The sequence below is a fragment of the Ascaphus truei genome, chromosome 4 (genome assembly GCF_040206685.1).
Source record: "Ascaphus truei isolate aAscTru1 chromosome 4, aAscTru1.hap1, whole genome shotgun sequence".
Classification (NCBI taxonomy): domain Eukaryota; kingdom Metazoa; phylum Chordata; class Amphibia; order Anura; family Ascaphidae; genus Ascaphus; species Ascaphus truei.
Window position 1 is genome coordinate 12845056 of NC_134486.1, and position 15424 is coordinate 12860479.

General features: G+C 43.4%; 1 protein-coding gene across 1 annotated transcript; it reads left to right on the forward strand.

Moving 5' to 3' along the window:
• The first annotated feature begins 13675 nt into the window (after window positions 1–13675).
• Window positions 13676–14572, forward strand: LOC142492221 (vomeronasal type-2 receptor 26-like). Its single transcript, XM_075594890.1, has one exon. The coding sequence runs from the start codon at window positions 13676–13678 to the stop codon at window positions 14570–14572; it is 897 nt and encodes a 298-aa protein (XP_075451005.1).
• The last annotated feature ends 852 nt before the right edge of the window (window positions 14573–15424 follow it).

Consider the following 15424-nt stretch of genomic DNA (forward strand, 5'->3'; position numbering starts at 1 on the left):
TTATATCGTGCATAGATTGTATGCATCATTATACAATGTAAATGCAATGTATTGATTAGAATGTGAGGTTTTTATTGGCATTTGATGATTTAGATTGTAAGATCAGTTCGGATTATTAAAGGAAATAGATTTTAATATAGTGTGTTTGTATGGAGAAGTGTTATTTGTAGTACAGTATGGTTTTGATAACCCTTCTACATTTATTTGTATATTGGTTAATCATGTGTGTGCGTATCTCTCTCTCTCTCTCTCTCTCTCTCTCTCTCTCTGTGTACATCTTTACAGTATATAGTTGCATGATGAAGCCACTGTACAAATTCATGGGTGAAGGGTGGGTATCGGGCCAGTGTGGCTTAATGCCTTAATTACCTTTGCGGTTATTATCCAATAAGGTGTTTAAGGGGTTAATTGATATCTGAATGTTATTGCTATGTATTGGCTATGTATTTTGTGGGCAAGACAAGGCTGTTGCTGGCGACGGAGACTTCTTATTGATGAGGTCAGTAGCACTTTATTTATTTGAATATGCTAGTTAATGTTTATAATAATGGGCAAATAATCTATTATCCCTATCTGGATAATAGTTATTTTGCACATTATTGTACTGTAGGTGTTGGGGGGTGTGTATCTATTGAATGTATAGGCCAGGTTTATTTTTTTTACATTAAGGGTTTGTTCCATGGTTCTGCATGGGACCTCTGGAGACCACCTGTGGCTGGTGGTTCCACGGGTGACACATGCGGGGATGAAGCGGTATGGTCCCTGTGGGGGCACCGCCGACCCGTAGTCTGTGGGGATGAAGCTGTGTGGTCCCACTTCTGTGGGGGCACCGCCGACCCGTAGGTGCGGGGATGAAGATGTGTGGTCCCACTTCTGTGGGGGCACCGCGGACCCATAGTGAGCACTCGTGAGTTCCCCAGACCCCCGTGGGAACCACCCGAGGCCCCGCAGACACCTGTGGGTCTGACCCGAGGCTCCCAGACATCCGCGGGCCTGCCGTGGGGACCCAATTGTGGCCCACGGTGACCCAAGGAGACCACCTGGGGGCCATGACGCTTGGCGGGACCCACCAGCAGGCCTCCAGAACCTGTTTGAAAAGGGATGCTGGTACCCTGTAGGTCTGTCCAGGTGCCCCGCCAGCCCACCGGGGACTCGCGTGGGGCTGCGTTATGAACCCTGTTTGTAAAAGGATAAATCTTGTATTTATAGGGGGGCACAGGGGGTGGGTAATGTATTTAATAAAAATAATGATGTTTATTGTGGGTTCTCGGGGTGGGGAGGGTGGGGGGTTTCCCAACGGTATGTGGGTAGGCCTCCCTTGTGGGTAGGGGGTGAGGGTGGTTAGGCCTGACGGGGTGGGGGGTTAGTGTGGGAGGGTATGTAGGTGTCCCGAGTGGTGGATGAGGGTGGGTTAACCCCTTAATGACTGTAGCGGTTAATAACCGCTATGGTGATTAAGGGGTTAGGGGACATTACTTTGGATGTTATAATTTTTGTCTCTGTTTTGCAGCAGCGGAGGGGCCATGGGCAGGATGGGGTGGTGGAGGGGGGGGCAACGGTATGTGGGTAGGCCTCCCTTGTGGGAAGTGGGTGAGGGTGGTTAGGACACACGGGGTGGGTGGGCCATTGGCAGTGAGGCGCTGCATTATAAAGTACTGTATGCACATCGGGTTCCCCCACCCCACATTTACATACACTGCACTCACAAAAAACACAGGCAAGGAGATTTAACTGACACAATAGGGGGAGGGGGCATTAACCAGATTACAGTCAAGGCAGGGAAGCTTAACAGACAAAATAGGGGGAGGGGGCTTTACACAGATTACAGTCAAGGCAGGGAAGCTTAACAGATACATTAAAAATATGTATTTCATGTATTAATTGTTGTTTATGTATTTTAAATACACAGGGGGTGTACTGTATGTTGTTTATTGCAATGTTTATTGGGGGCAAATGTCCCCAATAAACATACTATTCTGCCTTAACCCTTAGCCTAACTTAATCAAAGCTCAGAGTACCCCCTGCTCCTGCACAATATTATTAAAATACAGAAATGCTGCTTCATTACCATAGCTGATAGCCGCTAAGGCAATGAATTGCCTTAGCGGCTATCAGCTATGGTAATGAAGCAGCATTTCTGTATTTTAATAATATTGTGCAGGAGCAGGGGGTCCTCTGAGCTTTGATTTGTGGCTCAGGGAACCCCCTGCTCACTGTACAATATTATTAAAAATACATTCATGCTGCTTCGTTACCATAGCAGATAGCCGCTAAGGTAAGGAATGATTGTTTATTTATACACTGGCGACACACTTTATTCGAGCTCGGCTAGTCCCACGAATTCGGGTATACCCGGGTGTATTGAGGTTTGTGACTGTTTTCTGCCCGAGTGCATTGAGGTATTTTCCAGGCAGGGATTGAAGCATTTTATTCCCGCTGGCTGCAATACTGCACAGTATATATATATACTGCATTACAATTCATGAATTTATGCCATCTGGTAGACACGCGAAGCATTGCAGCCTATTAAATCCTAATCATTATCATTTAACAGATCAGCCGCCCGTCAGCCAGGCATGAACCCAGGCTGGGAAGGCAAACGCAACGGGGCTTGTCAGAGGTGAGGAGCGGCACATTCCAGGTATCTGCCAGGTACATACTGGGTATTTGCTCGAATAAAGTGTGTCGGTGCAGTATGTGTGTTTTATTTATACTGTAGATGTGCAGAGGGTCTCCGGAGCTGAACCGCATTGGTTTCAGGTCCGGGGCCCCCCTGCTCCCCGAGATACAGGCCCTTTAGGGTGTCCCGGTATCCCTCTGCTTGGTTTACATGCCGCGGTTACGTGATCGAGACCTTTAAATGCAGAGGGATACCGGCACCTCATAACAGGGCCTGTATCTCGGGGAGCAGGGGGGCCTCGGACCTGAAACCAATGCGGTTCTGCTCCGGAGACCCCCTGCACATGTACACTATGAATAAAAATGTATTTTACATAATTTTTAATGTGCCGATATTTATTTATATTCATGTATTTATTTATTTATTTATTTATTGCGGGAATGCTGTGTGTGAATTTTTTTATTGTGGGTAGCGGGGGTGGGTGAAGGGGGTATTAGCCCCAAAGGCGGTTGTTTAGGGCTTGCGGGGGGGTCGCGGGAGGGGTTAACCCATTCATGACCGTAGCGGTATTAACTGCTACGGTCGTGAAGGGGTTAAGTGCACCCGCAACCCCCCCGCAAGTCCTAAACTCACACCAAGGGCCAAATACCCCCTTCACCCACACCTGCTACCCACAATAAAGCGGGCACGGTGGGTTAACCCCTTCGTTGCTTTAGCGGATAGCCGCTAAGGTAATGAAGCAGCATTTCTGTATTTTAATAATATTGTGCAGGAGCAGGGGGTCCCCTGAGCTTTGATTTACGGCTCAGAGACCCCCTGCTCACTGTACAATATTATTAAAATTACATTCATGCGGCTTCGTTACCATAGCAGATAGCCGCTAAGGTAAGGAATAATTGTTTATTTATATGTGTTTTTTATTTATACTGTAGATGTGCAGAGGGTCTCCGGAGCTTAAGCGCGTTGGTTTCAGGTCCAGGGCCCCCCTGCTCCCCGCGATACAGGCCCCTTTAGGGTGTCCCGGTATCCCTCTGCTTGATTTACATGTCGCGGTCACGTGATCGGGACCTTTAAATGCAGAGGGATACCGGCACGTCATAACGGAGCCTGTATCTCGGGAAGCAGGGGGGCCTCGGACCTGAAACCAATGCGGTTCTGCTCCGTAGACCCCCTGCACATGTACACTATGAATAAAAATGTATTTTACATAATTTTTAATGTGCCGATATTTATTTATATTCATATATTTATTTATTTATTTATTTATTGCGGGGATGCTGTGTGTGAATTTTTTTTATTGTGGGTAGCGGGAGTGGGTGAAGGGGGTATTAGCCCCAAAGGCGGTTGTTTAGGTCTTGCGGGGGGGTCACGGGAGGGGTTAACCCATTCATGACCATAGCGGTATTAACTGCTATGGTCGTGAAGGGGTTACGTGCACCCGCAACCCCCCCGCAAGTCCTAAACTCCCACCAAGAGCCAAATACCCCCTTCACCCACCCCCGCTACCCACAATAAAGCGGGCACGGTGGGTAAACCCCTTCGTTGCTTTAGCGGTTAGCCGCTAAGGTAATGAAGCAGCATTTCTGTATTTTAATAATATTGTGCAGGAGCAGGGGGTCCCCTGAGCTTTGATTTGCGGCTCAGAGACCCCCTGCTCACTGTACAATATTATTAAAATTACATTCATGCGGCTTCGTTACCATAGCAGATAGCCGCTAAGGTAAGGAATGATTGTTTATTTATATGTGTGTTTTATTCATAGTGTAGATGTGCAGAGGGTCTCCGGAGCGTAAGCGTGTTGGTTTCAGGTCCGGGGCCCCCCTTCTCCCCGAGATACAGGCCCCTTTAGGGGGTCCGGTATCCTTCTGCTTGGTTTACATGTCGCGGTCATGTGATCTGGACCTTTAAATGCAGAGGGATACCGGCACCTCATAACGGGGCCTGTATCTCGGGGAGCAGGGGGGCCCCGGACCTGAAACCAATGCGGTTCTGTTCCAGAGACCCCCTGCACATGTACACTAGGAATAAAAATTTATTTTACATAATTTTTAATGTGGCGATATTTATTTATATTCATGTATTTATTTATTTATTTATTTTTTTGCGGGGATGCTGTGTGTGAATTTTTTTTATTGTGGGTAGCAGGGGTGGGTGAAGGGGGTATTAGCCCCAACGGCAGTTGTTTAGGGCTTGCGGGGGGGTCACGGGAGGGGTTAACCCATTCATGACCGTAGCGGTATTAACTGCTATGGTCGTGAAGGGGTTAAGTGCACCCGCAACCCCCCCGCAAGTCCTAAACTCACACCAAGGGCCAAATACCCCCTTCACCATCCCCCGCTACGCACAATAAAGCGGGCACGGTGGGTTAACCCCTTCGTTGCTTTAGCGGTTAGCCGCTAAGGTAATGAAGCAGCATTTCTGTATTTTAATAATATTGTGCAGGAGCAGGGGGTCCCCTGAGCTTTGATTTGCGGCTCAGAGACCCCCTGCTCACTGTAAAATATTATTAAAATTACATTCATGCTGCTTCGTTACAATAGCAGATAGCCGCTAAGGTAAGGAATGATTGTTTATTTATATGTGTGTTTTATTCATAGTGTAGATGTGCAGAGGGTCTCCGGAGCGTAAGCGTGTTGGTTTCAGGTCCGGGGCCCCCCTTCTCCCCGAGATACAGGCCCCTTTAGGGGGTCCGGTATCCTTCTGCTTGGTTTACATGTCGCGGTCACGTGATCTGGACCTTTAAATGCAGAGGGATACCGGCACCTCATAACGGGGCCTGTATCTCGGGGAGCAGGGGGGCCCCGGACCTGAAACCAATGCGGTTCTGCCCCGGAGACCCCCTGCACATGTACACTATGAATAAAAATGTATTTTACATAATTTTTAATGTGCCGATGTTTGCACAGAGAGAGCAGCGGATCTCTCTCTGGTGCTAACACATCTCGCCCCGCCGGCCTATAGTATCATTGATGTGCATATACAGTACTGTATGTGTACATTAGGGGTTATAGGGGTTGTTGTTATATACATATATATACATATATATATATATATATATATATATATATATATATATATATATATATATGTATATATGTATATATATATATATATATATATATATATATATATTGCATTACAATTCATGAATTTCTGCCATCTGGCGGACACGCAAAGCATTGCAGCCTATTAAATCCTGAACCATTATTAATTAACACATCAACCGCGCGTCAGCCGGGCATGACCCGTGGCTGGGAAAGCAAAAGGAACGCGGCATGCTTCGGGTGAACAGCGTCGCATTCCAGGAACAAGCCAGTGACAAACCGGTGATTTGTTAGAATAAAGTGTGCCGCAACAGTACTTACAAAAGTCCTGGAACTGATTTCGGCATGCAATGCCAGACGCGGCCGCTACATTCTCAAAAGCGGGACTTAGAAACTTTTCTGAGTTCAAAATCCTTGAAGCTGGCTTGCATCTATTCAGTCCAGAGCATCCTTGAATTTGCTGATGTTGGTTTGGTGCTTGGAATCTGCACTCTGGATTGGCTGCAAGCTCTCATTCACTAACTTGTGCAGCCTATCAGAGCGTGGGAATTCTCCTGCAAGCCAATCACCGATTTGCCGCTATTGTAAAGCCAGGAGGGCACCTTTTCTCAGTCAGTAAAGGGGCATGCGCCAACCTGACACCTCTGCCTTTATGCATACTGAGCCCACCCACTGCCCAGGCTCCAAAGAGTCTGGGTTCTGGCAAATGATTGCCAGATGATAGCCTTATGTTAACCCAGGATGTGGGTACTCAAGCAGAACTGCAGTACCCTTCCTGTTCTAACACCTTGGCATCCCTGAGGCTTTCAAGTACGGACTCCGCACAGACATACAGACACCAAGCTTGGCTACATCTGGGTTTTCCAGAATCCATGACTTGGAAATCCCTCCGTTCATATACAGGTTATCAATTTATATATACCTATTAAAAATATAACAATTTAATAAAATATATTGTGTCCTGTCTAATGTGTGCTAGAAGATGTACGTTCCTATTCTGGTGTCAGGGATGGAGTGAGTTTATAAATCACCTACATTCACTAGCCTCATTCTTGGCACACTTTAGAAAAATAACCCCTGCTACATTAGGGACTCTGTGTATAGCTGCAGATATAGTTTATCCCCTTCATACCAATTTACCTTGTCTGGATGATGCTGCAGCAGGGATCCTGGCAGTGAGTCGTAATAGTGCTTTCAGAGTCAAAGTTTGGCAGAGTAATGTGCTTGGCTGTATTCGAGAACCTCATTCAATTCCTGAATAAAACTTTTGGGGTATCCCATAACTCTGGAACCCCGATACATAGCCACATTCTGAAAAGACATTCTCCGACAAACCTACCCTGAAACTTACAGCCTAGAAATCTCCCAATCCCAGAACCCCAGTAAAGGCAAAAGACAAATAGATCTTTAATGTCACAAAAGTTCCACACCGTCTCAGCAATGCATTTTTGACATCTGGGTCCCACAGCTGACACTCTAGGACCCCAATACATGGGTCAGGGTTAACCATGTGGGCTTAACCTTTATTGATGAGCCTGGTTAACTCCTTCACCGTCACATCAGGTGGTTCCCATTGGTGTCTGGGGGCCCACGGATGAATCCCATGGGTGTCTGGGGGCCCCCAGGTGGTTCCCACAGGTGTTTGGGGGTCCTTAGTTGGTCCCTGTGGGTGTCAGGGGTCCTCGGGTGGTCCCTTTTGGTGTCCAGGGGTCCTCGGTGGTCCCCATAAATGTCCGGGGATCCTCGGGTGGTGCCTGCAGGTCAATCCTGTTGCAAAAATAATAAATGTGTGTAACAGTATGACACCTACCCAATCTCATATGGGCCCCTATGTGAGGAATCTGCCCCCAGTTACATGTCATGTCATGTGGTGCACCTGCTGGCTTACAGGACTCCGGAGTCTCCCACTTGATGGTATTGGGGAATTCAGTAGGACTGGCTCTTGACGTAGTGCTGAGAATGTACTCACTTTTGGTACAGCGCCTCCATCTCTTCCATGTCCCCATGACAGCAGGGAGGAGTCTCTGGAAGAGAACCCCTGGGTGAGACTTCTCCCTGAATGACCCCAGGCTCAGGCAAGAAGTTCTTTCAATCACGGCAATCTTTATTAACATCTGCATTGGCAGACTGCCCATCATAGCGGCTGGTACTTAGCCGCACATGTTGAAGTTGCCCACCTCAAGGAAGTCCCTCCCTGACTCTATAATAGAGAAAGGAGAATCTCTGCCACCTCTCCCCTAAGGGAGGGCCTTAAGCTGTGCCACAGCCCTGCATAGTGCTGGATCAGAGTGTCACACTATGCAACCACTTGATAGACTTGATCTTGAACTCCACTGAACAGAGCACTAAGTGAACACTTGATTCAACTGCTAAATTCAGGAAGTGATGCGTAATATATAGCTCCAGAAGGCCCACCCGTGTGTCACTGTCAGTGGACACAGAGCATTCTGTCACTTCCTTTGCTACACACTATACCTCACAGGGTGTTGAGGGCAAACCTCATGATTTCTTCTGGCAAACCTGCCCTAAAAGGGGTTACTGCACAGAAGGAGAGAGGCATGTAACCCTAAAATTACACAAGGCTACATGTGCATACATTTAAAAAAAGTGCACCTCCCTCCCACCCCCTCCCCCCCAAAACATACAGTACAGTAATGGGCAAAATAACTATTATCCCCATATGGATAATAGCTAATTTGCCCATTATTAAATCAAACATTTGGCTGCCAGCATAAATTAAGTAAATAAACCTTTCGACTTACCCCTGCCATTATGAAGGGCATCCTCGTCAGCATACTTCAGGGCCATGTCCTACGTTGACAGAAATAATACATGACATAAAACAATCTAATGGCCCCTTACCCCTTTATCACGTTAGAGGTTAATAACCACTATAGTAATTATGGGGTTAACCCACCCATCCCCGCTACCCACACTGGAGTCCTAACCACCCACCCCGGGCCCACTACATGCACCCTGTATTCATTGATTGGCATAGTGGTACTTCATACCTATATAATATGGGCATGATAAGCCACTATAGCACTCAATGGTCACCCTAATTAAAAAGCATGAATTCCAAAAAAACAAACAATAATCAAACATCTACACAAGCACATTAACACCACAATTCAAGAAATACAAACACTAGCCAACAAATGAAATTAAAAAAAGCAGTAACCAAAAAACAATTAATTTTATCCAGTAGCCAACAAATCAATTAATTAAGAAAACCACTCTGCAACACATCAATTGAAAGCAGGAGCCAACACACAAAATATTTAATTAAAAACACTAAACTATCGGAAACAATTATAAAACCAAACCAGGAAAATGACAAACAATTTTCAGCATTCCAAACAAAAAACTGAAATAAAAAAAATAACACTCAATAGAAAGCAAGATTTTTCCCAAAAATACATTGGCTATCACTGTATTAATGTTTACCCTAAACGGACACAAATTAATACATTAGCAGTAAATGGGCAATAAAAAAAACTTTAAAAGAAAGAAATTCAATAAAAAACCTGAAAAATGACAATTACTGTACATACATTCAAAATTTGTCTTACAGTACCTTTAGAATTCTTCACCCTCAGAATTCCGGCGTATCAGGAAGCTCTCAACCAAAGACATCGTCCGCCGCCATCCTCGGTGAAAATCAGCATCAGGTTAAAAATAATCTTCTTTTATCCATCTACTTTAATTGTTTTCTGCCATCTTGAATTTTCTTTCCTTGTAATCCATTCCCCATGTTAAATTCAAAACGGATGTTGACTCATCGGCATATTAAGCTAAAATGAGACGGAACAGGCCTTATACTGAATAAGGCTTGTGACATCACATTTTAGGGTCAGATGGTACAGGTTCAATCCGATTGGATGCCGACGAATCAACATACGTTTTGGATTTACCATGGGGTACATTAGATTACAAAGAAAGAAGATGGAAGAAAAGAAGGAAATAAGAAAAGAAGATGGAAGAAAGAAGATTTTTTTAACTGATGCTGATCATCACGGAGATGACGGCGGGTGATGTCGCGGGTTGAGAGCTTCCTGATACACCTGGATTCGGAGGGCGAAGAATTCTAAATGTAAGATAAATCTTGAATGTATTTAATTTAATTTTTTCAGATTTTTTTTATTGTATTTTTTTCTTTTTATGTTTTTGATTGCCCATTGACTGCTAATGTATTGATCGGTGCCACTTTAGAGTACAGATAAATACAGTAACACACAATGCATTTTTTTGGCAAATGCTTGTTTTGAATTGATTGTTATTTTTTCTATTTCTGTTTATTGTATTACTCGTTTTACAAGCGATATATAGGTATTGCACTGTGTATTTTTGTCACATTGGAAGTAGCTTTGGGCATTTTTGTTTTTTTGCTGTATACATTTAGCCACGCTCACTAGCACTCCTTTTGACACTTATATGCATATATATATATGATGTGGTAATGGTTGGGGTTTCTCAGAGCTTGTTGGGAATCTGTGTATTTTGTTAACTGTGTGCAGCTGGTCTCAGTTGCTTATGGGAGGGTAGTGCCCCCCCCCAAGGTTTAGGCTTTCCCTACCCCACTTTCCAAGTTGGCAGGTCAGTTTCATTTTGCCAGGTTACGTCAGATCCAATGTAGATCATTCTTCCTGTAATTATACAGGTAAAAATAATTTTAACTCAGGTGAGTGTTAGGACCTGCTTTGTCATGCCTTGTATATGGCAGCAGGCTTAATATGCTATGGCCAAAGGGTTAAACTATATGACCCTTTTTACAAGAGATATATAGGTATTGCACTGTGTATTTTTGTCACATTGGAAGTAGCTTTGGGCATTTTTGTTTTTTTGCTGTATACATTTAGCCATGCCCACTATCACTCCTTTTGACACTTATATGCATATATATATATATATATATATATATATATATATATATATATATATATATATATATATATATATATATATATGTATATATATTTATATGATGTGGTAATGGTTGGGGTTTCTCAGAGCTTGTTGGGAATCTGTGTATTTTGTTAACTGTGTGCAGCTGGTCTCAGTTGCTTATGGGAGGGTAGTGCCCCCCCCCCCAAGGTTTAGGCTTTCTCCACCCTACTTTCCAAGTTGGCAGGTCAGTTTAATTTTGCCAGGTTATGACAGATCCAGTGTCGATCATTCTTCCTGTAATTATACAGGTACAAATAATTTTAACTCAGGTGAGTGATATGACCTGCTTTGTCATGCCTTGTATGTGGCATTGTATGTGGCAGCAGGCTTAAGATGCTATGGCCAAAGGGTTAAACTATATGACCCTTTTTAAAAGAGTATATAGGTATTGCACTGTGTATTTTTGTCACATTGGAAGTAGCTTTGGGCATTTTTGTTTTTTTGCTGTATACATTTAGCCATGCCCACTTCATCCAATCACAATGAAGTATAGCATATTTATTTAGACCAGAAAGGCGCCGTAGATTATACTCCTGATGAAGCTTTTGTAAAGCGAAACGCGTAGAGTGACACTTCAGTAGGCGACGCAAGCCCCTGCACACTATCCAGCATCTGCCCAGCATCTCCCGTCTCAACGGCTCCCGATTCTAAGTTCACCCGCATCCGGAAGTGACGTCGACGATCGCGGACGAGAGATAGAAGTGACGTGACGGCGTGCGAGCGGCAAGAAAGATCAGAGGGTCAAAGCCACCATTAATTTTTATGTGCCTTATCCTTATTGCACAAATGTAAGTGCGATATTTATCTGCTAATATATTATGTTTTAAGAACTCACAGTCTTGCACTAAGTGTGATTTTTATCTCTAACCGAGGGACACCACACAGACTATCTGAGAGGATAATTTCATTCTGCTGTCATTTCACTGGGAGAATGTGAGTTTTCCTTCTGCTACTTAAGAGTCAAATTTGAGTTAAGAACTACTGCACTATACTGTATACAGTATATCTCTATTCTTTACATATGGTGACATCTGCGCTCCCAACAACCCCATTGGATAAGGTGAAGAAAAAGTGCGCAACTATTAAATTCTAACACACACGTGAAGTGATTAAATAGTGATAAAAAATAAGTAAATTACGTGACCTATTTTTATCAATTCTGAATGGAGCGTCTGCAGCTGTGGTACCAGGGATGGCTCAGAGCACCCCCTAGAACGTTAGACAAATAGACAGAAAAAAAAACACAGCGCACAACGCTCATAGTGCATTAAATATATTAATTCAAAAATTCAATAAGGTAAGTAATGTGCGTACATCAAGTTAAATACAAGTGAACATGTTAGGGATATGTTACCCATACACCAACAGATGTCATCAGTGGAAACCGGTTTGGATTTCACCAGGTTCTGTATCATCAAAAGAGGGGTGTCTTTATGAGATGGCTAATGTCCCGTGTTTGCAGTTCACAGAGAAGCAGCCCTGTCTCTGGGACATGCACGGCAGCTTCAATCCTCCTCCAAACCTCCGTTGCGGCAGGCACTTCCGGGTTGTGACGTCATCCGTCTATAGCAGCGCTGCTCGCGTGACTGTCCTCCGGTAGCCAGATAGAGAGTGCCAACGGGGTGGGTAACGGGTCTCTGGATACTTGCTATTCCAACGCGTTTCGAAACCGATGAAGAAACCTCTTCGGTTTCGAAACGCGTTGGAATAGCAAGTATCCAGAGACCCGTTACCCACCCCGTTGGCACTCTCTATCTGGCTACCGGAGGACAGTCACGCGAGCAGCGCTGCTATAGACGGATGACGTCACAACCCGGAAGTGCCTGCCGCAACGGAGGTTTGGAGGAGGATTGAAGCTGCCATGCATGTCCCAGAGACAGGGCTGCTTCTCTGTGAACTGCAAACACGGGACATTAGCCATCTCATAAAGACACCCCTCTTTTGATGATACAGAACCTGGTGAAATCCAAACCGGTTTCCACTGATGACATCTGTTGGTGTATGGGTAACATATCCCTAACATGTTCACTTGTATTTAACTTGATGTACGCACATTACTTACCTTATTGAATTTTTGAATTAATATATTTAATGCACTATGAGCGTTGTGCGCTGTGTTTTTTTCTGTCTATTTGTCTAACCCCATTGGATACTTGCAAAAAAGAGAACTGGACAATCTCTTCAGAGGGTTGTAGCTGCATTTTATTACCACTATTTATTATTAAACACATTGTACACATTTTTATTTTTAATCACTATTTAGTTTATATCACTTTATTTATTTAATTATTATCACTTTTAAGAGGAGCGCCTTAATCACAATTTTTTTGTAATAATCACCGTTATTGGGTGCCGGTATACCCATACAATGTTTAAATGTCCTGCTTCACGTGACTAGGACATTTAAATGTATAGGAGATACCGGCAACCCATAACAGGGAAGCAAATGATCCCTGGACCTGAAATCAATGCGGTTCTGCTCCTTGAGACCCCCTGCTCACATACTGTACACTATAATTAACATTTTTATAAGAACCCTGCGATCGCTTACAAGATATGTACAGGGAGAGGCGGCTCTCTCTATGCAGCTGTCCCAGATCGCACTAAGGAGAATTTTGAGTGAGGCTTGCGATCTTATCACTGCTGACTGCACGGTTTGGGCATTTTCATGCCTCATGGTTTGAGAGTGGTCACTGAGCTTTCTGAATACCGTGATAACTAAACTGACAAACCATTCAGCGAAAACATGCCAAATCTAGCGATGTAGCAGCAAACTTACCAAGGCTACTAGAATAGGCCCCTATATGTATCAACCTCATCAGTTGGTTCCTTGGCAGGCTCTTTTTTGTTCATTGGGGATGAAAGCTTGAGGCTAATATCATGTTGTGTATTTTTGCTTATTGAGTATAGATATCTGTTCTCAGACCCTTGTCGATTTTTATGTTTAATGATACCACGTTACTAATGCTAAGGTATGGATGCTAATGCAAAGCAAACAGTTTGAAATGTTTCCATAAAATGTAATGTTATAAATATTTGTAATTATTATTTTCTCTTGTCAGATATGGAAAACTGTTTGAAGTGCCCTGAGGATCACTGGCCTAATATAAGGAGAGATACTTGTAGCCCAAGAATGATAGATTTCCTTTCCTATGAGGAACCATTAGGTGCCGGTATTGCAGCCCTTACTGTTTCCTTTTCTGCTGTCACTGTTGCAGTGCTGGTGATCTTTATCAAGCACAAGGACACTCCAGTTGTAAGAGCCAATAACCAGAACCTCAGCTACATCCTTCTTACCTCTCTTGTGCTGTGTTTTCTCTGTTCTCTGCTTTTCATCGGTCGTCCTCTGAAGGTGACCTGCCTGCTACGACAAGCGGCTTTTGGGATTATTTTTACTGTTGCTGTGTCTTGTGTTCTGTCAAAAACCATCACAGTTGTCATCGCCTTTAATGCTATGAAACCCGACAGCAAATTGAGGAGGTGGGTGGGGAGCAGAGTATCCAGCTATCTAGTCCTCCTCCTCTCACTGGGTGAGGTTGTGATTTGCATTGTGTGGCTAATCCACTCTCCGCCATTTCCAGACTATGACACCCAATCAGAAGTTGGCAAGATGATATTACAGTGTAATGAAGGCTCGGTCACTATATTCTATATCGCCCTCAGTTATATGGGACTTTTGGCTTTCTCAAGCTTTATTGTTGCATTCCTAGCAAGGAACTTACCAGACACTTTCAATGAAGCTCAGTATATCACATTCAGCATGCTGGTGTTCTGCAGTGTTTGGGTCTCCTTTATCCCAGCATATCTGAGCACCAAAGGCAAATACATGGTGGCTGTGGAGGTATTTGCCATCCTGTCCTCCAGTGCAGGACTTCTGTGCTGTATCTTCATTCCCAAGTGCTATATTATCCTAATGAAACCTGAGCTGAACACTAAAGCCCATTTAACCACAAAAAATTAAAAATTATGGTTGGTGTCTTCTTATAAACATCTAATATACTCCAAAGAAAGTTATGACATAAAGGAACCAAAATATACTTAATACTCAAGTAAAACAATTTTGATCTATTTCCTTTTAGGGTTAGTATAATGTACTTTAATTTTGCATTAGAGGGAAATTAATTAAGAATTTTAAACTCTGTACATAATGTTTGAATTGTCCAAATTACCATGCTGTTATTAACACGTTTAGTGCCAGGGGTGTTTGCCACCTGCGTGGTGACAAAACTATTCAGCATTCGTTGTTAAGCTTTTCATTGGTATATCTCGTCTTGGGTGGATTTCATATCATGTGACCAATATATGATGTCATAAATATGGGGGTGAGGGGCTGTCTACTTACTTTCATAATATTGTTTCCGGATATTATTGCCTTATATCCCCTGATTTTACAGATACTAGGTATCCGAAAGCAAATTAGTAAGTTGTGTCACCTGAAACATTTAGGTCTGAATGCAAAAAGATAATTTGATTGTTTTTATTTAATTGATACAAATTATGATTGTGATGCTACTTTGACTAAGATAGTTAGTCATATAGTAGTAACATAACATATTAGCAAGTCTACTGATATTTGAAATGAATTACATACAAAACTGAATGAACTAGCACTCACCCTGTCTAACACAATTCAGCTAGAGGTGCTAAGTTGCTATGATGCTGCATCCACACCGCAAGATTCATATAACTGTACAAAACCCAAACTGAATCAGCACTCAAAATAATAATTAAGGACATACTCTACGTTTTGCTTTTGGTCTCACCAAGTTGTTTCTTTAATGAATAAAAAAAAGAAGCAATACAGAATAGATCA

What these genes read in the sequence shown, in the direction of transcription:
- LOC142492221 (XM_075594890.1), top strand. Translation starts at nt 13,676, where the DNA reads ATGGAAAACTGTTTGAAGTGCCCTGAGGATCACTGGCCTAATATAAGG.